This window comes from Dermacentor variabilis, chromosome 5 (genome assembly GCF_050947875.1).
Source record: "Dermacentor variabilis isolate Ectoservices chromosome 5, ASM5094787v1, whole genome shotgun sequence".
In the NCBI taxonomy this organism is placed as follows: Eukaryota; Metazoa; Arthropoda; class Arachnida; order Ixodida; family Ixodidae; genus Dermacentor; species Dermacentor variabilis.
In genome coordinates this window covers 82,924,561-82,952,218 of record NC_134572.1, presented here as the reverse complement: position 1 = coordinate 82,952,218, position 27,658 = coordinate 82,924,561, and the positions used below count along the sequence as shown (strand labels likewise).

The following is a 27,658-nucleotide window of genomic DNA, read 5'->3' as shown; positions in this document are numbered from 1 at the left end:
CTTGGGCAGCGCTCTACCTATGTTGTCAGAATATCTGCTCGTCATCTTTGCAAATAATTAGACCTGAAAATGATCTAAACGACTTATTGCAAATAATTACAGCCGAAAACAATCGAAAAAGCGTATCAGTGTTTTATACCAGCCTGGGCATAACATTGGCTGGACTTTCAACGTTGGGTGTAATATTTATATAGCTTGTTTCTGTTGAATTTTCTCAACCGTTCGGTCACGTTGTGCGCGAGAATAATGCCAATTATTGCAAGAGAAAGAATTTAACATTTTCACTCTCCGAGTAGTAATTTTGTCTGGCTCTTTCTTCCGCAGAGCTATTCCTTGGTTCTGGGGACACTTATGTCCGTCTTCACAATGTGTGGATCCAAAATGTAGATTTCGGCGGTCGCCATGCCTCATTCTGCAAACACATTTATTGACATTTACTATCATACGTGCTCTACATTATGTAGGAAAATTGTCAAAAATAAACTTACACTTACTACTCATACTCAATAGACCCGAATTCTTGGAATTACGAGTACACTAGTGCGTCTGTGTGTGTTTTCGTCTTATCTCAGTTCAAAAGGTCCAACCAGATTACGAACGAAATGGCGCGTCACGTGCTCTAAAAAAATGAAATAAAAGATAGAAAAACATGGTTGCGCCACGACAGTTAAACAGATTACCCCTATTCCACCACCCGTTGAATACTTCTTTCCGTCAAGGACGTACGTTCGTGTGTCGTGCGACTAAGTGATCTCTCCTTTCATGACACGAGTCTCGACTGCGCAGCTCCCCTACGGGGCAGAACACGCGTAGTGTTCGCGTGAATACGGTGGCTTGCGACAAGCGTATAGCTCCTGTGGCCTTTCACCTGCTCCAATACTGTCGATAGCGCTTTGTTCCCTTCTCGCGTTTATCCGCACCTCCCCCGAAGAGACCCACATTTGCATAACCTCGCGATTGGAGAGACGTTTGTTCCGAATTAGGGCGAAGCGTTGTCACCACCGAGCTGTTTTTCGAGCAAACATTTCGCATTTGCACTTTGCTCCTCGAGTGCGCTCATATGTGACCTCGCCACGCGCGAGCTGCGAACCAACCCTCGCGTTCAGACGCAAAGGCGCTGAACAAGAGAACGATGCTGCTGATGAACATTCCCGAGTGGCTGCTCCTGGCTGTGACTGCCTGCGTTTTGTTTTACTTGTAAGTAATATTTTTCGCCTGATTTTCTTTGCACGTTTCTGTCGCTTGTTTCATTCAGCTGAATACGCGGCTTTGTCTATGTTTCGGTCTGTGTCATTTTCAGACTGCAAAGAAGCATGTTGTGCCTTGTGCCAGAATGTTAGAGGTGCGCACTCCTGAAGTAGAGGTTTTTAGCGCAGTTTCGATTGAAACACTCCCGGATATTAGCCACGTTCGCGTTTTTTTTCTTTTCTTACGGGCTTCACAAAAATCGGCGACTGAGGAGATACTGGCTACCTTTTCGGGTACGATGCAGACAAATTAGAAAAGGTATCCACGAGACCTTGAGATTTTATGACTGTTTTTTTTGTTTAATAGTGACGATGACTACGATAATGATAATGAGGATCCTCAACTGTGGCGCTTACCTGCAATGGAAGATGGGTCGGTAATTGTGAAGTTGTAGGAAACGCTCAGATGATAACAGCCGTAAACTGGAGAACGATAAAAAATAAGACTGCACAGAAAGGAATATATTGTATAGTTGTGCAGTCAGAAGATGAGTGGACAGTAGCATTTTAGTGAAATGAAAGGTTCATCGAACGATTTAGGTATACAATGATTTGCAAAAAAAATGTAACAGGGATCGCAAGCGTTTTGTTGCTTCAAGGAAGTCATACACAGCATCAAACACATCCTTGTCGCTTAAACCCATTGCCTAGACAAAATGGTAAGACAAAGCTTCAAAGTGCAAAGCCTTCGAGCCTGTGTTTTAGGCTGTTTTTCACGCACTCATGTTACACTTCCGGCTAAACGTTTCCGGAAAGCAACACGCCATCGACAAAACGCTGAAGATCCCTTTCGCCTTTCCAGCACTATCAGGAATACGGGAGTTCCTTACTCCATTTGTGAAAGTAAGTTTTTTTGTGGTGTCATGGTCTATATTTAAAGGTTATTTCAAAAATTCTGGTGCCTTCAGACAAATGAACGTGCACGGTAAAAACCAAAGCGCACGCCTACCACCGGCTAGTACGTTCACTCTTTTAATGTTTTCAGTGTATTCTCCTTATCTTGAGGCCAAAGGAAGACACGCTCAGACTGGTCATTGGTTTTTATGCTTTGGTTATAAAGAAACGTTTATATATTTTTCTTTTACTGTTGGCGCTTCCTTCTGTCGGTATTGTATTTAATTGCGTCTTTCACGCCATACCAATGATCATCTTCATTATCGTGAATAATTTGACAGGTATGCAGCAAGAAGCAAAAACTACTGGAAAAATCAAAATGTGGTTCACGAAAAGTTCTCCTTGTTGTTTGGACCAGCCACCAGCCTTCTGTACAAGGTAGGCCGTGTGGGTCGCTTACAAACGATTATCTGTGCACCATAGCAAGTGGGTGAGCTCAAACTGCTCATTTTGCTTTGTTTTCGGTGTAACTGTGACTTCTTCACAGCATACCGATTATGGCGGCATGAAACCGACACCATTTTGCTCCGTCGGTCTCCAGGCTACAATCTTAGAATGTACATCGAATGTCACTCTAGTTTTTCGGCAGGGCAAAGTAAAATAAATGTGCATGAGACAGGCGCTGACTCGCAACTGATATTCTAAAACAGAAACACGACAACTTAAATGCGCGTCAAATTGCGCTAAAAATTTCCTGAACTAGCGATAATGTACGCAAACTATAAATAAAGGACAAGAAGCCTTCGCTCCAAGTAAACTATATTGGCTGCACCTTACAGATAATCCTTACAGTTAAAATTTGGCACCAGCATACGAAAATACTTATAATTAAAAAAATGAAAATAAAATAAATAAAAAGAAGACAGAAGATTGGGACAGTGAAGTGCGACGCCGTTGAGGATTATTGAGACAAAATTTTTACACTTGGAGTTCTTGAACGTGCACTTAAATCTTGAGTACACGTTGGCTTCTGTAATACAATGACTACGAACCTTTTATTTGTGACAGAGAGATTGATATGTGCGAAACCTTTCTTTTTTCGTTTCCGTCATGTGGGATTTTTTTTAACATAATTTCTCTACATGGCCTGCAGTTTCTCAGTTAGACGGCACAAAACCTCCATTGGTTTATTGATTTACTTTAATGCGTTCGTAAAAGCCCTTTCGAAGTCTGCTTATTATATATTTCGCCAAACAATACCTTATGTACTTATGGAGTACGTAAACACTTAGCATTATCTGCACGCATCACTACAGTTTGGGTTCTTCGACCGACACTCTCTTGTGAAATGCCAAATGATGTCCAATTTTGCACTTAGCTCTCGCTGATTAGTATACACTTTTATTTTATTTTATTTTTATTTTTCTTTCACTTGCGATGTAGTAATATTTTCATTCAGACAACGAAAAGCACGACCACCGCAAGATAACGCGTAGGGTTATGCAAAAGAAGTTGTAGATAGCAGAATACTTACTATGTGAAAAGTTTCGCCCCTGAAGTGCTTTCATTGCAATAAATGGAAATATTAAAAAAAATTCCCAATCTGGACAGGAATACCAAAAGAATATGTTCGAGATATTCCAAGCTTATCGTGTTCAGTTTAAAGTTCGTCGTACGATGGATCTACATGTTTGTTGAGAAAACATCTAACGAGAAGTTTATTTGACATTCAGGAGGCAAACATGACTCTTTATACCCATGTTTCAACGTCTAAGTTTGTTTCCTTTAACTGTTGCCCGCATTACTGCGTCTGAGCAGCAATGAAAAATGGCACATATGACGCAACGCCAATAAAGCGTTATTAATGTTTTTATATAGCGGGAGAAAAAAAAAACGAAGATAAAGTGGGCCCACGAAAAAACGAGTATAATTTTTTAATTGTATTATTTTATTTTGGCCAGCCTGTGCACACTTTGGATCAAGAACGCTACCTGAAGATGGGAAGGATATTTGGGTATGTAGCCTTACTTGCTTGCCGCAGACACGTGAACCATGGCAAATTATTCTAACTTGAAGATATGCACGGTTCGTTCCTTTTAACACGTACTTCAACACTCCAGGTATTTCGAGGGAGGCAGGCCCGCATTGTCGGTTGGTGAGCCTGATATGGTGAAGCTTGTGCTCGTGAACGATTTTCCAATCCTCTGTAACAGACGGGTACGTAAAGAGATGACCTTGTATATGCTCTTGGCTTAGTTCTTACCGTTGTCTCTTTGCATAAGAAAGCCCGCAACAGGTTATTGAATTTGGAAGAGGGTTGTTATACAGTCGGTACTAGGTACACACCGTGCATAGGGAGAGCAGAATAGGTAGATAGGCCGTAGCAGACGTAAAATACCACCTAAGAACGAGTAAACCCAAATAAGAAACAAAAAACTGTAATAGAGCAAATATATTCGAATTATATGTCAAGGCGGGGCAGTAGCATCGCAAATATCTAAAAGAAGAAGTAAACCGGCAATTTTCTACGCCCACTGAAATAAAAACAATATAAGCTTCGAAAAATCGGAATTCATTGTGGAACGCACTAACGGAAAGAATGAAGTAACAATTTCACGAAAACACGCCCTGTATTCATAACTATACGGATATCGCGAGAGGGACGAAATGCGAGAAAAAATGCACTAGAGAAGCGCTTGTACTTGAGCGTTTGTCATGTGTATTTAATCACAATTCGTTACTCTTACGCTACCATTAGTATTGGAGTCGTTCCTATTACCTCAACCGCAGTGCTAGTTAAACGGCATTAGCAGAACCTCTAACGCGAGAACATTTCCTTATCAGCCGTCGTTCGGGCATATCCAACATTCTAGATAGTGATTAGCGTGAAAACGATACTACGGCCACGGCGATGGCCAATGGTGGACAACAGTTACATATAAGAGAAGTTTTGTGACTACAAGTCAAGGGGCCACACTTTGTGAGGATTCTTTTCGTGCGATTATATTTATTTCTCATGAGCCGTCTCGCTGAATGGCTGATCTCGGCGATAAACTTGGGGCGTGGCTTCGTTCGAACCAATGAAAAAGAAGGATGAAACGAATTCTTACGTAATACGGACCCTGGTTCCCTTTCCTGTAAAGGGTCAGTCGCGTGTCCCAAACAGATGGTTCATGGTATGAAAGGGCAGGCTTACAGAGCACCGACACAGGAGTAACGAAAACGACAGCACAAATACCACTGTGTTCTTTTTTCTTCTTGTGGAGTGTTTTGTAGGCCTGACGTTTTATAACATGAATTCCTAACAACTTACTGAGGTTTCTATCGTTATAAGGTGGTTATTCTAACGTAATGATTTTGAATAAATATTTGATCTAAAGAGCACTGCAATGAGCGACGTTTCATGGAATTAGTTATTCTTATGCAGTGCCGATTCGTACTATTGTTTTTTGGTATCCTTAGGCTAGAGGATAGACGACAGAGAACTCGGTCCCTAAAGCACGCACGCACTGGGCCGCGTTCAATTGATGTGGCATCTGGAGTACTAAAGACAAGTGTTTTTCTTGCTGAAGTTTGCAAAGGAAAGTGAGAGCAAGGTGTGGTGTGAATCATCAAATGAACGCTTGCAGTGCCAACTGCTTGTTTTTAAAACGTTCGACTAATGCTAAAACTTGGAAACACCCGAACGTCTCTAGTCATCGTCGTCAGCACATCAGCACAATAAAGCATGCGTAAATATCCGCCGTCATAACTATCTACATAACAGACGAAACCTGACGGACACTTCCTATTGAATTGGCCAAGCTATAGCCTGTGCGACTGAGATAGTTACGTCGGCTCATGTACTTGGAAAATAATACTGGCACACCTCACAACTATAGGATGACTAACTGTGTTTTTATTGCGCCAGATAATAGATTTTTTCGAACCAATTGTGGACAACATGATGACCACAGCGCCTGTAGACGTTTGGAGGAAAATCAGGCCCTCGTCAAGTCCTGCATTCACCATGAGCAAGCTGCGCAGGGTAAGTTCTTTTTGAACAGGAACACCAGAACACGTATCAAAGGCAAACACTATTGTTTTCACATTAAAAACAGTAATAAATTCTGAGTTCTTGCATGCCAAATATATGATCTAATTATGAGGGATGCCGTAATTGGAGACTCCGGATTAATTTCTTTCGGTACCATGGGGTTCCTTAATGTGCGCCTAAATCTAAGTGTGCGAGCGTTCTTGCATTTCATTTGTTCTTGTGTGAGCAAGCAATCGACATCCACTTCAGTTTTGAAAGGTAATACATATCATCGACATAAAACGAAGCACTAATATGTTGAAAGAAGCTTGAACAGGCTCTGGTATTCCCATGCTTTCCCGTATATGATACTGACGAAATTGATTGAAAGATATTCAGCTTGTAAACTGTAGAATGTTTAACTGACCAGCCACGCTGAAATTGCACATGACATGTTCAAGGGTTATGTGAAAGTTGCTTTGTAACCTTCGATGCTCCTATTGCACTTCAACGTTGCTTTTAGACCTTATTGTGCGAAGTAAATCGTTGTTGTTGAATGCTCTACTCTGCTTCAGATGAACGACATGATTCAGGACTGTGCCAAAATTTCGTCGGAGCACCTTGGGAAATCCGCTGAAGAGGGAAAAGACGTGGATCTCAAGTGGTAAATACTTGCTTAGTTCCCTGTTCTCCTTTAAAAATCGAGGCACCAATATTCCAGAGTTAGGCGTTTTATTTCCGCAAATATACTGTACGCCAAGCAAATACCCACAGCATATTTTTCACGACACTGTAAATTATCATCAATATTATCGCGCTTGCATCTGTGAAACATTCTCAAGAGAAGTTATTTTATGAAAACTTGGCTCCAGAGGCATTCTTTGTTCAACTGTTGTTGATCACTCCAGGTGCGATCTTGCTGTGAACCTGTAATGTGTAGATCTACTTTTACCTGCCGTGGTTACTCAGTGGCTATGGTGTGAGGCTGCTGAGTTCGAGGTCGCGGAATCGAATCCCGGCCATGGCGCCCGCACTTAGATGGGGGTGAAATGCGAAAACACCCGTGTACTTAAATTTAGGTGCACGTTAAAGAACTCCAGGTGGTCGAAATTTCCCGAGTCCTCCACTACGGCGTGCCTCATAGTCAGAAAGTGGTTTTGGCACGTAAAACGCCATAATTGAATTCTTTAGATCTACTTTTACATCTAGCATCGAATTCACAAAGCCTTTAGATCGGAAACTTGTGTTTCAAGACAATGTCGTTCTTAGTGGCCCCCACTTTTTTTTTGTATCGGGCATTTATATTTCTGGCCTCTTCTGGGTATTCAAGAAGGCACGTATTTCAACCATTAGTCCTAAAAATTTAGGCAATTTGGGCTGCTCACGCGCTATATAATGCAGCCGGGTTAGCGACGTTAAGAATTTACACATACCCATTTTATGTCATAGAAATAGTAGAAGCCGTTTTTTTTTGTTCCGTGAGAGGCTTACAGCTTTGCAACCTATGACTACGCGAAACAAATGACAATTTTTGTTTCTTGCTCAGGTTTTACAGCCGTTATACACTGGACGTCATAGCGAAGTGCGCTTTCGGCACCGAACTTGACTCGTACAAAGATGCAAGCAACGAATTTGTGACGAAAGCCTCGAAGGCGTTCTCTGGCGGGATGAGACTGCCTGTCGTGTTGTTCAGTAAGGGCATATATGTCTCTCCATCTCTCCGCTTTTATTTAAATAAAGTGGTATGACACCCAGCCATCACAAATGTAGGGATACATCCTCTCTACCCATCTTGTAAATGTCACTTGTTTCTTTTTTTCAGTTTTATGCCCGGTACTATTGAAAGCCTTTAAGGTTAAACTTCTCAACCCTGAGCCATTTCGATACTTGAAAGATGTTTGTTTGGCAATCATTCAAGAGAGAAGGCGGAGACAACATGTAAGTATATTGCATGGTCGTTTTTTGTCACCAGGATAGAATCCAAGACCACCTTCAGGAAAGGGGGGGGGGGAAGGGGAGGCAGGGCATTATCTCTGGACCCATTTGTGCTTCTCACCATGGTCTCATTGTTGTACACATCGTCGTACACACTATTGTAAAAAAGCACCAACATTTATTGTATGGTTATGCTATCAACTCTAGCGTTTATAAAACACTAGTTGCTTCCGTATTGTTTATGTCGACATATAAAGCATCTAGGTATAACGATGTTCTTGGCCTCGCGATGCTGCGCAGGTGAGTTCTCGCATATAATTAACAAATTAGAAGACACTCTAGTGAGCCGATTTGTTCGGGTTGAGACCACTGAGAGGCAGGGTTAAGGTCTACATGCTATGACTAATATAATTATTAACGACATTTGGCAAGACTGAAGCAAAAATGTGTGGCCGAATTCTTTAAGGCTTTTCTTTCGCAATTGTTCTTTGCAATAGGGCCGCTGCCTTTGCTAATGATATGTCCAGCGTCAGGATCGGCTGGAATTCTATCTTACGAATAATTCTAGCTTAAGAGCCTTTTCCGTGAATACGGGCCGTGATTCTGAGTCTCATCTATGGAGGAAGGAAGTGAGGTGTCGTATAACTTTCACATTGTTCCAGACTACGCGTGTGTGCATAGAAAACATGGAAATACGGCATTATGTCAGACGTTCATCTGCCAGAGAATAATTTTGATCAAATTTCATTTAGTTGTGCGGCACATTATCTTTTTATTCGTCTTAACCAATCCGAGGAAGGGGCGAGGTGTGGTGCCGAGCATAGGGAATGCATTAGCATCTAATGATGTTATAATAAAAAATTACCGTTCAGAGAATGTACTGGTGGCAAATCGAACATGAATTCTATTTCCAGCGTCATGAAGATTTCTTGCAACTCATGATGGATGCCCAGGAAGAAACTCTTGGCGATGGTGTTGAAAATGCGCCCGGAAAGGAACACTCAAAAATATTCGACATTGACTCTGAAGTAAAGAACAACATGACGTTTGTCACGAAGGGTGAGTGAGAAATTAAGTAGTAATGACTTGAGCAGTTTTGTAACATATTATTGGCCAAGCAGCAACAACATGGAACGTATATTGAGAGCAGTTTCGGTGCCCTTAATTATGTCTGCGAGTTCATATTTGGTTGCCTTATAAAGAATAATTATATCCCCCTTATCATGGCTAATGTGCATACCATTTGGTATCCAATTAATGGCAAATCAAATGGCACCTATTTCTGCCGGGATTAAAAAGCGATTTCGTGGGAAGGAAAAAAAACGCAGAAGGAGAGGGTGGGTGGTGCGCATTGACACCGAGAGATGCTGCGTGAAGAGTACGCCTGAGATATGCGCTCCAATGGGGTTGTCTAACACGTGTACAGCATGAGCCTAAACGGTTCGGTTTGTCCTGGAGGTTATAATACTTAGGCATCCATCGCTAGTAAGCTAATGCGTTATTCTTGACTTAAGCAACAGGCTTTAAAAAATGAGCATGAGTACACATTGCAAAAATGGTCTGTCTCCTTATTTAGTGAATGTCGCCTTTTCTTTCTTTTTGTTTTGCAAGCACGCGGCTTCAAATGAGCTACATTATAGGCAGTTTAATTGGAAAATAGTAAAGCTGCGTGTCTAAGAGCTGCCATATTAAGCTTCCCGCACTTCCACACGTTTAACAGTGTTCTTGTAGGAGGAGCCCGTGCTTCCTGTACAATGGTCAAACCGTCTATATGAATTGTTCAGAGTTATCCTTCGATATTTTGTTGGCGTAACACAACGGCGTGAGGTCGGCGCGCAACGCAGTTTGCTTTCAGCACGTGATTAAACTTGCCCTTCAGCCTTGTCAGAAGATGAAGCCCTGGCGCAATGCGTGCTGTTCTTCGCCGCCGCCCACGATACCACCTCATCCGCCCTCGCATTCACCGCCCATCTTCTCGCTCTTAATCTCGATGCGCAAGACAAGCTCCGCAGAGAAGCGGATGAATGTTTCGCCACACATGTGAGTATATCTTGACGGTGAGGATGAGCAAACAAGGTTATATATTTACGAAACACAATCAGTATGTGGTACAGGTGGGGGGGGGGCAGCGCCAATACTTTTTTGTTGAGGGAGAAAAATTGTCACCGCAGAATTCAGCACGAACCTACAAAGAAAACTCACACCGGTTTTTCACAACAACGCTTTGCAGTTGAAGAAGAATTCGTCCTGGTCCGAGAGTCAAACCCGGGACCAACACCTTTCCGGGGCGGTCGCTTTTCCATCTTACCTATTCATGAGGCTAGAAGATCGCATCGCAAGAGCGAATTAATCGACAACTCGAAGCTTAGGGAACACAGATTATGGCAAATCAATTCTGCGGAAGCCCGCTAAGTGGTTTGCCATTTTATTTGGGAGTGCAGGAGAGCACTCCATCAATTGGTATTGCATAGTGGTAGAAGTTGGAGCGGCATGGGGGAGGGTAAACAGGACGAAACATTGGGGGGGGGGAGGGATGGGCCGCCCACACTGGCTCTCCTTTAGAGGCGCACTTTATGTGGAAGACCAATAATTGGAAAAAGAGACTTGACGGTGCATCCATCCTTTGAAGATGATTGGCGACCGTAATGCGATTGGCATTTTTTTAAATGGTTGTGTAATTGGTGATGATATATGTTGTGTTAGTGATCGTTATTATGATTAATATTGTATCCCCTTGTCATATCTCCACATCATCCCTGAATCACGAAACCTTATGGGCACATCAGCAGACACATTAAGTATAACAATCCTGCTGACAACTACAATGAGGAATGATGCACGATATATCTTGTTGTAATTAGTGCAACCAAGTTGAAACTCCGTAGAAACGACCACTAAAACATTACAACCACCACATCAAACAATTACTTACATGTGAGACACCAAAGAGTCGTTAATAATGGCAGTGGCGTAGGCACTATTTCAATAGCGTGTGTGTGGGTTGGGGGGGGGGGGCGGAAGCTTCTCGACGGTGCTTGAGTCAATGAGGGCCCTACAGTGGTCCCGCATCCCGCCGAGTACGTAAAGCGCCCATAAATATACACATTTGCTACAAAGAATTTGAATAATTCAACAAAGAATTATGCTTGCTGTTTCAGTCTACAGCATAAGTATATCTCTGGTTTAGGTAATAGTATTGTCGAGGTTGTACGCAACGACGTAAAATGAACATAAATTACTTGCAATATTCACACACACAAAAAAAATTGACTCCCCATCCCGGCCCTGCGACAGCCAATGTCGAGCGAATCTGTTGAAAACCACCGCTACAAATGTTGAGAGGGCTATATATGCAATGCTATATTGCTTTATAAGGCCTCCCCCCCCCCCTCAATTTCCGCTAGATTTGATATCTGTTGCGTTCACAGTATTTCCAGAGCAGCGGGAGAAATTCCTTGTTCGCAAAAAAAAAAACAGCATTAATAAAGCTCCGGATAGCTTACATGCGTAATTTACTAGAAATGTCATAGTTAGGATCCTATCTTCGAAGTTTACCTACATATTGCCCATAACGCGCCCTTAAGTTTGGCCAAATATAAACAAAATGTATTGTTTCGTTCACCGAGGACATCGCTGAAACTAAGGCGGAACGTGTTATGAGGCCAAAAATAGCGAAAGAAAAACGACGGCTTTATTATTATTTGCAACGCTTTTAACCAGACCAGGAGCGTAGAAACTTTGTCCCATATTACAGTTATCGTGTCCCACCTACCCTTTCTACAAAATATAAACCTGTTGTAAACTACAGCTATGTCGGGATACTGGAAAGCATAGGCGATAGTGGTCATACCAGACGCTCTTACACTTGAATAAGAATTTTTCTGCATAAGATGTCTTTGATCAAACCGCATTTAACTTCACACAGAGTGTTTCCATATGTACCACCAATTTTTGCTAACTTTGGTCTTGGCGGCTTTTAGGTTCTGCCAGGGCAGCGGGCTGAATTCTTTCCCGCTCATTAGACGTGCTCAAACCCTGTGGAGTGCTTGCGTACGCTATTTATTGGGAAAGCCCCAATTGCCCATCTGCTTTGAACTTCTCCTCCACATCAGCCATTCAGTCGTCATAACAGTCACCAAACATAACTAAGCTGCATTCTTTAGTTCAGTGAGGACACCAGGCGAAACTAATATATCACGCATAAAAAAGAAGAAAAATGATGAGGGTTCAATCATTATTCGTAACGTTTCTTAATAAGCCAAAAAGGTTAATATTACACGACGCATTGCACTTAAAATGCTGCCTATTCCTTCAAAGTATAAAATATCTGAAACACAGAGTTCTCTTGGGACATTAGGAGACTTAGCTAATAGCAGTCGCGTGATACTTTCGAACGCTTGTTTACAATTTATTTTTAACGCTGTATTTGATCAACACATATTTACCATGGGACATAGACTTGGCGTATTGTTCCCTTTATCTTCACAACATTTGAACAACATTTTTCCAGCGCAGCCGTCAAAGTCTTACACCTCTCGTAAAACATACTAATAACCCTACGGACAACTTGCATACGTATTCTATTGGAAAATGCGCAATTTCCCCCCCCCCCCCCCATTTCGAAAACTGCCTAGAACTTATCCATACCATGACCCTAATTTTCCCTAGATATAAACAAAATGCCTTGTTTAGCTCACCGAGGACACCGGAGAAAGAAACTACAAATCTTGTAATATGCCCTTCAGTTATGGCGCGCACGTTTGGTGAACGCGACTTATTTTTACCGTTACTGTGGAGTGGTTGCAAGGAATAGACAATGAACAATAAGATTTCTCATTCTGCTCTTAAAGTACGCCCATTTCAATTCTGAGTGAAATGTATCGCTTCACACGGCTGCTTTCATGAAGGCACTACCGACTTTGACGGGACGATTCAAGTGGGGCGTTTCGGTAGTGATCGCGAAAGATTATTTCTTCCCTTGTTGTAGTGCTTGGGCCCAATAATTAGCATTTGCATGCACATTGAGCGGGTGATTCAGTATATTTAATGAATGAACGTAGTACGACTGACTGTACAATAAATGAATGTTTAATTAACATGTAATTATGATTGGTAACTACTATATACACAGAGTCATTCTCCCACCTTGACTCTCTTTCTATATGGATTCTCCAGCACCTTGAGATAAAATTCTATAAATTCGACATTTATCGACATTCGATCGTAATTCGTGATGGAAGGTATTTCATGAAAATACATGAAAAAACGAAGGTTTAGTAATTGCCTGCGACACTTGCATTTAAAGCAAGAAAGTGAAAGTTTCGCAACGTGTTGCACTTAAATTTTCCTATTTTCATGAAATTTCACGTCCGTATCTAGTGCGTTGTTTTAGGTGTATAGGAAACATCTAGATTAGCGGCAGTATGACACCCTAAACGCTTCAACGAGTAGCTTTCTGCAAAGGCTGTAATGAAGCTACACAGAATAAACATATATCGCTTGTCACTGGGAACATTTTTTCGTGGGTCGAATAATATAAACACCGGGCCCCGCATATCTTACCGAGGATACCGAGGGAAAACAACCAAATACCGTGCATAACGCCTCAGATTTGGGATAAAACGATCAGTCAGTTAATGTTTTCAGAGTACCTAAGCAACCTACGCAGTGCATCTCCAAAAAGTGGCCCTCATTTTTTTCAAAATACAAAACATCTGCTGTGTTTGCTCCTGCCGGGAATGAAGTAATAGTGCAGCTCTTATTTATAAACAGCCTGAAAATGAAATTGTCAGTCGCAAGTGACACATGTCCTTAGAAGAAATACAAGTGGGTGTAGTATTGGTATTGAAATGGCTTTGCGAGTTCGACCAAGATAATTTTCACGACCATATCTACGATAAGTAGCGATTACACAATGAAATTTCAACAGTCATGCATGTAAGAGGTTTCATTGCATTTCTGATGGTTACAAGGCAGTGATGCTGGAACGCTAAATTAGAGATAAATTGCTCCAGCGTTAGATAGTCCAACGATTTGATGCAGTTGATGGGCGCGGCTGATTATAATAGTTTATCCGGACCTCTCTTTCACCTGGGCATGATGCAAGTTGCGTAAGCTTACAGTTTGTTAGGGCTGGAACTGCCTAGCGCCAGGCGTTCTCCGCAACGCCAGTGTGTATGGCGAATCGCACGCGTCGTCCGCTACAGGGCGTTCCGAGAAGGCACAAAAGACTATAGTCGTTGCCCAAGAAGGGATATGCGTAGTAAAGAAAAGCATTACGTAGAAATAAAAATGTAGCTTCAGCTGTAGTTTTAATAGACTTTCCAGCGTGCAGCCGGAAGTGCCAGTGCCTGCTTTCAAAGGGGGGGGGGAGTGCAAATGACATACTTTGCCCCCACCCTTGTGACAGTGCTGAGGCAAGTGCCCCCCCATCCCCGGTAGATACGTCTATGAATAAAGGGGAGACATCGGCCGACGATGACGTTGTATATACATCGGAAGTACCACAAGGTTCCGTGTTTGCCCAATGCACTGCTCATTTTGATTTATATCCGCCGTGGTTGCTCGGTGGCTATGGTGTTGTGCTGCTGAGGACGAGGTCGCGGGATCGTGTCCCGGCCGCGGCAGCCACATTTCGATGGAGGCGAAATGCGAAAACAGCCGCGTACTTACATTTAGGTGCATGTTGCATTTAGGTGCATGTGGTCGAAATTTCCGGAGTCCTCCACTATACGTCGTGCCTCATAATCAGGAAGTGGCTTTGGCACTAAAACCCCATAATTTCATTTTTTTATTAATGACACTTGTGACAATATTACCTCTTCTGCGCATGTTCACAGATGTTGTCATACGTAGCTAATAGTTGATAATATAGATGATTGTGAAGCTTTGCAATGTGACATGGATAAGCTTGCGAAGTGGTGCGCTACATGGCAAATGGACATTAGCGTAAAAAAAGGAAAGAAAGAGGGCATATGTGTTTTTTCTAAAAGAAAGAAACCACTTCAGTGTATTATAATATTTATGGGACGCTGCTGATGAGTGTTTTGTAATTTAGGTATTTGGGAGTGTATTTAACCCCTGATTTATCTTGGAAACATCATATTGATCACATTGCTGCCAAAACATCTCGTGTTCTAGGCTTTGAGAAAGTAAATGCAAAACACTTTCCTATGAAACCAAAGACCCTACTCTATGTTACCAACGTCCGTTCAACACTTCAGCACGCCGGTATGGTGCGGGATCCTTGGAAAGCAACACGCATAGGAAAATTACAAAGAGTGCAGAATAAAGCTGCTCGGTTCGTATTTAGAAATTGTACGAGAAATGTTAGCGCTACGGAGGTAAAGAAGAAGATACGATGGCACAGGCTGCAGAAACGCCGTAAAATTCAAGATCAAAGTTGTTTTCCTAATTTTCCATAAAGAAACAGGTATTGATCGCGTGAAACATAAACATCGACCTGAATATGTGTCCTCGAGAGTTAATCAAGGCCTTTATGTTAAAGAGACGTTTTGTAAAGCTGACCTGTTAAGTAAGACTTTCTTTTTCTGCAGAACTGCTCGAGATCGGAGTCCATTACCAAGTGGCGTGAATATACTTTCAAATTATGTGTTTGTAAAATCGTTTCAAGATGCTATTTAGCTGGTTCTCTATATTAGTATAGACAGGAACATATCGTATTGCACTATGTTACCTGTACTATGTTTGGCAGTCTTTTAATGCCTCAGATCTTTCACGAACTTTCTGGGATTTATATGTTAATTAATGTTTGTATGTTTTCCCACCAAAATGGGTCTTTGTGTAGTCCATGGTCGAATGGTGAGAGCATTGGGCTGCATCGGTGATGGAACAGGGTTCTAAACATACCTTCGGAGCAACTTGAATCACTGAGTATCTGACAATGTGTGCGTATGTGCCACTCTTCAACTAACCTCTTCCCGCACACATGGGTCAGCGTCGATGCTCTAAAGCGTATGTGCCGCTCTTCAGTAAAACTCCTTGACGCCTCAGTGGAGCACTGGGTGGGTATGCGCCAGGTCTGTGCTGGTGTTCAGCGAACCTCTCTGACGCTAACTTGGGTCTCTAGGTACGTGCCACTGAGAATGTGCCGCTCTACAATGGCAAAAAGATCCTTTAAATTTTCCTATGCGGGGGGGGGGGAATCGAGCCCCCGTCATAAGTGTTCCCCAAGGACAGCAACTCGGCACTCTAGCAGGCTGTGCCACAACTGCACTGGCTTATGTGCCGCTTTTCGATGAACGTATTTCACGCCATCGCTTAGGGAGCGGCGTCATGAAAGCACTTGGTATGTTCCAGTCTTCAATGAACCTCTCGCCAACTTGGGTCACTGTGAATGTGCCACTGAATGGGTGTCAAGTGAGGGAGCAATTCTCAGCGTTCGCACGTATTGGCAACGTCACGATTCCCGTCTCGGAGGCCACGCGCGGACTTCTGGACAGCGCCACCAGAGGGCGCAGCGTGTCCTGAAAGGAGCGCGAGAGAGGAGCCCAGCTGCAGCATGACGCGTTTTTCACTGTTCACACGCACCGGCTCGCCATTTATTCCAGATACCATGCGCAGGCTTCGTGGCGTCGTCACCACGGGCCGCCCAGCTTTCTCAGGGAAGCGTGAATGTAGAGCCCCGCTGCAGTACACGCCTCATACATGACTCGTTTCGACGGTGGCAGTACGTTGTGTCGCTATAGTGGTTCAATGCTAAACGCATTACCGCCGATAGCCCTCGTGGGATGGGTTCTGTCTATTTTTTATGCGCAGTTGCCTATGTTGTCTACTTAGCAAACAGCAGTCGTGACATACCTATTTACCTAGAATAATAAGCAACTTCGGTCACTAGCAAGGTGACTGATTTTGCTTGCTGGTGATCCGGCGCTTGTCCTTGTCTACGTCCTCGTTCATTCTTCACGGTCTACACTTACGACAATGGATCACTGGGTATACGAAGGAGGAGATGCATACCGCAAACTAGGTGAAGTTCACAATGAATGCTAATTGCATTAAGAAATCACTTAGTTCTTGAGGATGAGTGATATGGAACTCGTACAATTCCATTACTGAAAGTAGCTATGCTGCACTACTGGATGTTAAATGATTTTCAAAGTACTCGCTGCACAAAATCATTTGTCGGGTTGGAGCGGTGTGGCCGTGGCCTCTTCGTATTAGGTGGCATATACATGTGAGCCGTCATTGCTGTCTTGCCAAATGCCTCTGAACGCGCGATACCTGCGTCGTTGGTTTCATTCATGGACGATCACTTAATTGGCGCTTTCGGAGATGGTCATGTGTTTTGGAGAAATCGATTAACCCAATTTTTTCCTGAACATTGGCTTTTAGCTTCCTAATATGCACATCGTTCTTTGCTACCCATAATATCACGAAGCGTTTTGTTCAGTATTTATTCAGCAATTTACAGATGCATGGAATAGCTGCAGTGTTGGCAGAACCTTTTCGTATCGACGTGTGCGTACACTCACCTTATAGACTCGTGTAAGGGCCGCACCCGTGTAAAGGCCACACCCCCAACTTAGCAACCCGAAATTCAGAGAAAATTCCAATGGAGAAGCAATAGCGTTCGGTGCCCTTATGCCGCACGCACGCATCGGCGAATTTTCGCGCGCTGCGGACTTCCGCGTGCCGCCACTGATGGTGCGAGCCGCGAGTTGACCTCTGATGCAATGGTACATCCGGGTTGTGCACAGGTCGCTGGCCCCATTTTGACTGAAAGTTCCCTCCCGTGTAAGGGCCGCAGCTCGTCAAAACTGGGGAAAAAGGTGCGGGCCTTACACGAATCTGCACGGTAGTTTTTTCCAATAGACGGAGCGCAGCTAGAATGACTTTTGCGCGCATAGTTATAGTCGGCGCTATATGTGGCACAAACGACGTTTTCCAGCAGACTGGTGGGATTTCATAAATCGCACGAAATGCCAGTAGGTTCAACGTGCCCTTATTAACTGTGTGTCAGTTTGCACATGGATTATGTGCTAGGATACGAGTCACTTATGCGAATTAAGGTGTTGTGCGCCAAACATGAGAAAGTGAGTGTGGGTGTGAATGCATCATGTCTTATTTATAAAATCTGTCGGTTTTCTGTACATTACCGTTATCTTCAGACACAAAAGTTACAGTACTTGTGGAAGGAAGAGTGTTTTTACTTCGGCAAGGTACTACTGTCTTTTCAGACTAGAAGAGAAACATTGTTGTTTGATTTCCACACGTTGTCACCGAATATTTCTATATTGCATGCAAAGACAATTTTGGCTGTATACTTATGATATATATTATGCGATAAACATTAAATTCAAATAAAGTCTGTCTGTACTTCCAGGGAAATAATCCAAGTCTTGACGTCATCTCTAAGCTGCCCTACCTGCACTGTGTCGTATCGGAGACTATGAGGCTGTATCCACCGGCTCCGAGGTGGGCTCTATTTGTCTCTTCGCGGCTAAAGATTGCACGTGAATACGACGAGTTTCTTTTTCACAGGAAGGTGCACATACAAGCATCTTGCCTGTGGATAGGTTTTACAACCACAATACTTCGGCGTTGGATGTTCTAAAGCCTTATTCTAATTTTCTATTTGTTTCTAGACTTGATAGGACCACGTGCCAGGAGTATGTCCTCGGTGACACTGGAATCAGGGTGCCCAAAGGCAGCGTTGTTACGATCCCCATATACGCTATGCATCGGGACCCGAAGTTCTTTCCTGATCCTGAAAAATTCATTCCTGAAAGGTAATGAATTTTCTCAACGTGACACACCATGGACAGTCGGGTAATGATAAAAGACGTTCAGCGATACAGAGATTAGGAGTTCGGGCGAGTTTGCTTATTAACCCTGACACACGTGACACGTGTACTTATCTTTATCGAGCGACCACGTTTTGCCGCTTAACAACTGTAATCGCACAGCGAGGGACGCACCTGCATGTATCCGACGTTTCTGGAAAGTTATCGATGCTTCTACCCGGCTGTCTGGTGTCGCCGAACCTTGTGTTATCTGATTTCATCGCCTAACGCGAATGGTGTAGAACTTTGTGGAAGGCACGCGGGTCCGAACGATTAGTCTTCCACGGATAGACGACGCATTGGATCGGTTCTGCAACGGTAAATACTTCTAGTCTATGGACCTCAAGTCTGGCTGCTGGCAAATAGAAGTCGACGAGAGAGATCGCGAAAAGACTGCCTTCTTCACGCCAGACGGCTTCTACGAGTTGAAGGTGCTGCCATTCGGACTGTGCTTGGCGCCTGCAACGTTTCAGCGTGTCATGGACACGGTGTTAGCCGGACTGAAGTGGCAGACGTGCCCTGTTTACCTGGATGACGTCGTTGTCTTCGCCGGAAATTTCGACGATCACCTTAGGCGGCTCGCGACAGTGTTAGAAGCCATCAAGTCATCGGGGCTCACTCTGAAGCCGGGAAAGTGCCGCTTCGCTTACGATGAGCTTTTGTTCCTAGGCCACGTGATCAGCAAATCAGGAGTACGCCCCGACCCACAGAAGACACCTGCCATCGCAAAGTTCCCGCAGCCAACCGACAAGAAGGCAGTGCGCAGATTCCTTGGCATGTGTGCCTACTATAGGCGCTTTGTCAAGTACTTTTCACGCATCGCGGAGCCGCTAACACATCTAACCAAATGTGATGTCGCGTTCGAGTGGGAAACGCCGCAGGCCAAGGCATTTCAAGAACTCAAACGACGCATGCAGACGCCGCCGGTACTTGCACACTTCGACGAGGACGCCGACATCGAAATCCACACTGACGCCAGTAGCCTAGGCCTCGGTGCCGTCCTAGTCCAGAGGAAAGAAGGACTTGAAAGGGTGATATCGTATGCTAGCCGGTCGCTGTCAAAAGCGGAAAGCAACTATTCTACGACTGAAAAGGAATGCCTCGCCATCATTTGGGCTACAGCTAAATTCCGCCCTTACCTCTATGGCAGGCCATTCAAAGTCGTCAGTGACCATCACGCATTGGGTTGGATAGCTAACTTAAAGGACCTTTCAGGACGGCTGGCGCGGTGGAACCTCAGACTACAAGAATATGACGTCACGGTAATATACAAGTCCGGAAGAAAACACTCCGACGCCGACTGCTTATCGCGCGCCCCCATCGAACCCCCGCCGCAAGACGACGAGGACGACGACGCCTTCCTTGGGATAATAAGCGCGGAAGACTTCACTAAACAGCAACGAGCAGACCCGGAGCTAAAAGGCCTCGTCGAGTATTTGGAAGGGAACCCCGACGTTGTCCCTAGGGCATTTAAACGCGGGTTGTCTTCGTTCACGCTACAAAACAAGCTGCTCGTGAAGAAGAACTTCTCACCAGTCCGCGCCAGCTACCTTCTTGTTATACCGTCAGCGCTGCGTCCAGAAATACTGCACGCCCTACACGACGATCCAACCGCTGGGCACCTCGGATTCTCCCGGACGCTGTCGAGAATACAGGAAAGGTATTACTGGCCGCGTCTGACCGCCGACGTCGCCCGTTACGTCAAGACATGCCGAGACTGCCAACGACGCAAGACACCACCGACAAGGCCAGCAGGATTACTACAGCCGATCGAACCTCCTCGCCGACCATTCCAGCAGATTGGGATGGATTTGTTGGGGCCGTTTCCGATATCAACATCCGGGAATAAGTGGATCGTCGTGGCGACGGACTATCTCACCCGCTTTGCTGAAACTAAAGCTCTACCAAAAGGCAGCGCAGCCGAAGTGGCGAAATTTTTCGTCGAGAACATCCTGCTGCGACATGGTGCCCCAGAAGTCGTCATCACCGACAGAGGAACGGCTTTTACAGCAGAGCTCACCCAAGCCATTCTTCAGTACAGCCAGACAAGCCACAGGAGGACAACGGCCTACCATCCGCAGACGAGTGGTCTCACGGAGCGCCTGAACAAGACCCTCGTCGACATGCAAGCAATGTACGTTGACGTCGAACACAAGACGTGGGACGCGGTCCTGCCGTACGTAACCTTTGCGTACAACACGGCGGTGCAAGAAACAACACAGATCACGCCGTTTAAGCTGGTTTACGGCAGGAACCCGACGACGACGCTTGACGCCATGCTGCCGCACGTAACTGACGAAGAGAATGTTGACGTCGCTAGCTATCTCCAGCGCGCCGAAGAAGCCCGACACCTCGCCCGCCTGCGAATCAAGAGCCAGCAGAGGACCGACAGCCGACCCTATAACCTCCGACGACGCTTCGTCGAGTATCAGCCTGGCGACCGTATTTGGGTCTGGACCCCGATACGCCGACGAGGACTCAGTGAGAAACTACTCCGACGCTATTTCGGACCCTACAAGGTCATCCGACGTATTGGCGCTCTGGACTATGAGGTCGTGCCAGACGGCATTTCGCATTCACAGCAGCGCCGCGCACGATCTGAAGTGGTCCACGTGGTGCGCCTTAAAACCTTTTACGGACGCTGACGAACTTCGTCATTTTTGTTCTTTTCTTTGCTACGAGTTCTTTTGTTTATTACTTTCATTTGTTTGCAGCATCGGGTCGATGCTTTTTAAGAGGGGGGTATTGACACATGTACTTATCTTTATCGAGCGACCACGTTTCGCCGCTTAACAACTGTAATCGCACAGCGAGGGAAGCGCCTGCATGTATCCGACGTTTCTGGAAAGTTATCGATGCTTCTACCCGGCTGTCTGTTGTCGTCGAACCTTGTGTTATCTGATTTCATCGCCTAACGCGAATGGTGTAGAACTTTGTGGAAGGCACGCGGGCCCGAACAATTAGTCTGGAACATTCGACGACTGCTCTATAAAAGCCGACGCGCTTGACCCGCTGATCAGATTTTCGACGATCGCCGACTGTGTTCGCCGCTCTCGTTGTGCTTTAAGTGTAGCCTCTTTTGTGGGCACAGGTTCGCTCAATAAAAGCTAGTTTTGCCTTTCACAGTATTGCTACTGTGTTCTTTGACGTGACGACCACGTGACACACGAGTAAACCCGTGTTTTACACTGAAGGATCTCTTGTCAAAAAGAACTTCGCCTCTGACACATGGTACGGCGCGGCCTCTTTTGTTTTCAGGCGCCACAGAACACGTTGCGCGGCCTCTTCAAACTGCAACTGATGAAGCACTTAAAAATGGTTTATCCGGTCAATTCCAATTGAAACGAAGAAAAAACAGAAATAATTCCAATTTTGTAAAAAGCATCTACAGCTTTGGGGTAAGCGCCGCTTAAAGTGTCCCTGAAATGGTTCGGATAAATTTTGTAGACGCGTAGAGTATAGCTGCAGTGAAGCATTCACGCTACCATTTATGTGAAGCGTTTAATAAAAAGAGAGCTACGGACGATTAAAAGTTACTCTCCTCTCCATACCCAAGCTTTTCTTCCTCAACTCGTTCGCCAAGCGATCGGGGCTGGGCTTCCCCTTCACTGGCTCTGCGTCACGATGCGACGTCTATTTTCGGTGTTTCGCACACAGCACGCGACGTCTCTCCAACGTGTCCGCCTGCTGCCAGGCCGCCAATCCTCAGCCAGAGTTATCCAAGCAGCATGCGTTGCGAGCGTTCTGTCGCAGCGCCGAGCATGTCCTTTATTCCGGTAAGCGCAGGCGAGCCGCATAAGCGCAGGCGTTTTGCCGGATGGGCGGAGGTGTAAACTTAAGCGGCCTGAACATTGCCAGTCGCCCGGTGGCGCAGAGCGCAACCAGCCAACCACAAAGCTAACCAAGTGGAAGACATATGAAAAGTCAACGTGTTCCCATTACGCTGCTACCAAACATTTATAGTAGCAGCAAAGTAGACTACACTTGGGTACTGCTATATTAGCTATGTGTTCGTCTGGCTGAGTTCCACGCCACCAGGTGGCGGCCCCTCTCAATCTACGTGTGTCTGGCAAAACGCGCAGTCCGCCTGCATTTACCGAAATACCGGACGCGCTAAAGCTCTGTGCCGCGGTAGCAATCCTCCGGCGTGAAGTGACGACCGCTAGCGCGTAGATTCTGGCGCCTATCCGATACCGACAGCTCGATGCGCTCCAGCCACTCCGCTCGCCTGTTGCTTTGTGGAGGGACACGGGATCGCTGTTTTACATGCCGCCAATCGCAAGATTTGCAGCCCGCAACGCCAAAAAGGCGATTAAGTGGTCCTCGCGAAAAGAAACTTCGAGGCCAACACTGACCGCGTAGTTTGCGTCAACACGGAGCACGTTGTAGCACAAGCGGATGGCACTGGCTCTGTGCTGGAAGTGCTTGAGTGTAGTGTTAAACTGTTGTTATGCATTCTCTTTCTGTTACATATTATAGAAACATATTGACCAACGTGTCAACTATTACGGACAACGTTTGTTCACCATCAATATGGAAAGATTATCACGAAGCAACCTGAGTAGCCCATCGAATAGCTCGCCCAACTGGCGTCACGAGTGCCAGATACGTAGTTTGCAACAGGTCGGTGTAAAACTCAGGCGTTATTTATTATTATTATTATTATTATTATTATTATTATTATTATTATTATTATTATTATTAAGCTTATTTTTGAAGGCCACCGCTGCGATCGGTAGTGATCCACACTTTAAAAACCTTATAACAAATTACACGCTTTACCCAGAGCGCCTAAATGTCTCTTAATTATCAGAAGGATCTGCCTTAACGACTCCGCGTTTGTACAAAATCGTCAAAATTGTTTCAGGGTCCCTTTAAGGTCCCACACGCATTACACTTGTCAAGGCATTGCACAGAACGTCTGCTGATTTCGAATTTCCGCTAGCGCGTCTCTAAGACGCCAAAGGCTTAATCGATTGACTCGATCAGCAGCGTTGCGAGGAGAGTACTCTGCCCAGCTGGTTCTCCCGTCTAAGACAGGAATAAGCGTTGTGCGAACGCGCACGATAGCGTTACGGCTGTGCAGCTGTGCGCAAGTGTTCAGGATTACGCTGGTCTAAACAGACGGTAAACGTCGAGCTAAGAAGGTATACGGTGCTTCCAAACTCTGACAAGGGGAAACATGCTAACCACCCTGCCGCTTGTAAGCCGGTTGCCGATGAAGCCATACAGTGATGAAGCTGCCAAAAGCCAATGCGACGCGATGGTGGCGATCATAATTCTGGTAACGGCTACGACAGTTTCAGGGAATCACTGCACTAAAAGGCCACCGCCAGACAAATTACGCCATTGCTAAGTAGAAAATGATTTTTGCAAGCACTAAAGTTATTATCAACCCGCAATTGCGTCCTGTAATGTTTTCTTTCGTTAAACCAGGTTACCCTTTAAGGCCCATAAGGAAGTTCTATGGGGACACTCCTTTGTCGTTTGTCACCCCACTCGAACGTCTTTTCGGAAGACGCCCCTTGGATCAAAGACCTTTGGAGTGCACATCTGGCAGGGGTAAAAACTAATTTCAGAAAGATGTAGCGTGGCACAACGCGAAGAACGTAAAAAATAATAAAGCGAATGTAGAAGTGTCAGCAAAAACTCGTAAATTTAAAGGTACGCGGGACAATGGTCACTTGAGTATGTCTGGAAATAGCCGCGGTGACAATAGAGTGCCATGAATCAGTCCTTACCTTCGAAAGGAACTGTGCAAAATACGGGACAGGGACTGGCGATCACACACACTCTGGAAGCTATATATTTCCACAGAATTGCCCCTCTGGTTGGGATAGATAGTCAGCAATTGAGGAGCGACTCCAACCGAAAAGCGGAGTTTGCCATTCGCCTAATTGTCTCGCCTTTTGCGTGGTTCCCTTCAAATATTTTGCCTTACGAAACAGCACGAATTCAGGCCTTAGTATCATCTACAAGTCATGCAGCCAGCCGGAAATGCTAAAAGGAATTGAAAATAAGACATACTTGCCAGTTAATCACTCACTTAGTAGAGAGATGTCTTGCGATGGATGTTCTAATAAAATACCTGACCACACATGAGGTTAGTTGGCTGCAGTTAAGAGACATAATGTACAAACGTATTTTTGTGGTTTATTTATTTATTTATACATGTATGCTGCAGCAGCCCTGTGGCAGGAAATGGGAAACTGGGACAGCACATAGGTTCTTCAAATAAGCCTGGACAGTTGAAAAAGGGAAGAACAAATGCTAGTAAACAATATAAGCACAAAGACAGCTTGAAAACACGCCAGCTCATGTCATAAGTGGTAGGCAAGTACTGCAACAAGAGCCCTGCGCATGTGGAAATCTTTGTGTAGCTGTGAACGTTGAAAACTCATAAAATTTCACTGCGTTTCCCTGATTGACGCGGACGTGATTCGTTCAGTAAACTTGTTATTGGGCAATAGATGGCTCTTATTGGAGCTAGCACGGGGAAGGGGTAATGAAAATAGAAGTAGAATTCATTTAAGAAACTGTCTATCTAGTACTCATCAAGTTCGCTAACCCACCCAAAAACACGCGCTGTGGAGATACAATGCCTTAATTTTCTATAGCGTAAAAAAAAAAGAATCAGGTGTGAATCATGGGCTCTTTTTTTCTAGATTCAATGATGAAAATGCTGGTTCCATACGACCGTACTCTTACCTGCCTTTCGGAGCAGGGCCTCGCAACTGCATCGGTATGCGTATGGCTCTGCAGGTCACCAAGTTGTGCCTGCTTCACTCTCTGCACACCGTGCAGTTTGTACCCGCGAGAAAAGCAAAGGCAAGTGCGAATTTTGACTTGTATGATAGTAGTTTTGCGAAACACATTCATCCAACCTAAAAATGAAGGTATATTTAGTAAATTCCAGTCAGGAACCCACTACCAGTATAGCCTCTGAAAGGTGATAGCCCTGGCCTATGCAACTGCAGTCGCTGACCTTATCGCATGTGCAAAAATGTTTTCGAAGTTCAAGTCAGATGACTCGCTGTGACATGCGTCAAAATTTTTTAAGTGTTTGTTTTTCAATAATGGCTTCTTCTGCAGAGTTCGTAGACGCTTGTAGTACCAATACCAATATTTATGTTATATACAATACAATAATTACAGTAAATGCTATGAATTACAATATTAAATACCAATAGTACCCGATTTGCAATAAATAGGAACTTCGTTTTACAAAAAACACATAGTAATTACGGCAAGCAGAGCATCCATTTTTCCTCTGTCGCATTCTGGAGCACACTACCATTAGACATAGAAACACTTAAAATCACGAGTTCAAGAAACAAATAAAAGAATCTATTTTGTCGAATATACTTACTTATAGTTCGTACTCACAACGATTCTTTCAGTGTGCCTTCATTTTATTTTCATACAATTACATTTCTGCTTCATGTCCTTGCCATGCTATGTATTCGAGTTCGGAAATTATGCTTTGTACGTCCTGTCATTTACGCTAATTTTTTAAGCTTAATGAGATTATCCTACGATGCTTTTTATATGCTTCTTATTTATGCAAATTTAATGGTTCAATTAAGCTATTGATGCTAAAACTTGTAATTCTTCCTTGTTAATGATTTGTTGAAACTGCTGTAATCCATGTTTTATTACGTTTAGGTAGCAAAGGAGGTCCCGTTGCAGTCTGCCTTCGGGACCTCGTTCTGTATAATAACATCCTGTAATCTTTCTAATCATCACAATAAACCCAATTCTGATTCTGATTCTGACAAGAGCAGAATGTGAAAAACATCACAGCGGTAGAATGTAGGTGCGCCTTATAAACAGAAAAGAAAGAGAAAAGAAGGGCGTGTTAGCCGAAGTTGACGATAAAGAAGAAAAGGTTGGCGTAATCGTGATGTATGTATGTATATGTACTGAAACTGGGAACATTAAAGATGATACAATGCTGCATAATTGCATCATACATTTGCGTTCTTTGCATTATTTTCTTCGTTCCGTTGTCGCACATGACAAATTTTTACGAATCCTCTTATTTCTTTTAATCATGCCAAGTTTCCCCATTCGTTTTTTTGCGCGCACGAACGTCGACGTTGTTTTTTCCGCGTCGACTTTGGCTGACACGCCTTCCTTCCTTCCTTTCTTTCTTTCTTTCTTTCTTTCTTTCTTTCTTTCTTTCTTTCTTTCTTTCTTTCTTTCTTTCTTTTTGATCAAGAGGCCAGGTGGGGCTCACCCCGGAGATAGTGGTCTATGGAGCAATCAGGCCACTTTCGGACTATATATTAGAGCTAGTTACACCCATACCGTTAACTTTACATGCACTGACACTATTTCTCAGTTTCTGTGTCGTTGTGGAGATGCGAAAGTGCTGTTTTTTGACCAAGACGCCAGATACGTAGATCCCACGTATGCCAAACCTGTGTGAAGTCGCTATGCTGCCAGAAGCGCAGACAGATCACAAAGTTTACGATGTCGACATCTATTTCCCATATCATCACATTTTGGAGGCCTGCTTGCACTGCTAATGACGAACTGTTCGTTGTTTTGTTTCGTCCACCCATTCTAGGCACCTTTCGAGTTTGTTAAAGGCGTGAGACTCATGAAACCGAAAGAAGTCACCGTTGGAATAACTAAAAGATGAAACTTCTGACTGACGCAGCCTTCTTACGGTCTTTTTTACATTCTCCGTTCATATACAAGCTATAATTAGATATACTAGCGTGTACAACTTGTTCCCAGAAATTGATGTTGTAAGATTATTAACCGATACGCTTGTACTTTCGTGAAATCCAAATAAAAGAAACGCGGACAAACTG

At 44.3% G+C, this 27,658-nt stretch overlaps 1 protein-coding gene across 4 annotated transcripts; it reads left to right on the top strand.

Moving 5' to 3' along the window:
* The first annotated feature begins 947 nt into the window (after window positions 1-947).
* Window positions 948-27,658, top strand: LOC142582894 (cytochrome P450 3A2-like). Of its 4 annotated transcripts, none has more exons than XR_012828517.1 (14): window positions 948-1,197; window positions 2,423-2,519; window positions 4,043-4,095; window positions 4,202-4,298; window positions 5,992-6,108; window positions 6,672-6,760; window positions 7,643-7,788; window positions 7,919-8,034; window positions 8,946-9,090; window positions 9,911-10,071; window positions 18,377-18,468; window positions 18,639-18,782; window positions 23,316-23,459; window positions 25,502-25,586. XR_012828517.1 is itself a non-coding variant. In XM_075692995.1 (14 exons), the coding sequence occupies exons 1-14, from the start codon at window positions 1,133-1,135 to the stop codon at window positions 27,481-27,483; spliced, it is 1,560 nt and encodes a 519-aa protein (XP_075549110.1). In that variant the 5' UTR covers window positions 951-1,132; the 3' UTR covers window positions 27,484-27,658. The 4 variants fall into 4 exon arrangements, 3 of the variants coding, with proteins under 3 accessions (XP_075549112.1, XP_075549110.1, XP_075549113.1); XM_075692995.1 differs by lacking the exon at window positions 23,316-23,459 and adding an exon at window positions 27,409-27,658 and having other exon boundaries at window positions 951-1,197; window positions 25,502-25,664; XM_075692997.1 differs by lacking the exons at window positions 23,316-23,459; window positions 25,502-25,586 and adding an exon at window positions 27,409-27,658 and having other exon boundaries at window positions 949-1,197.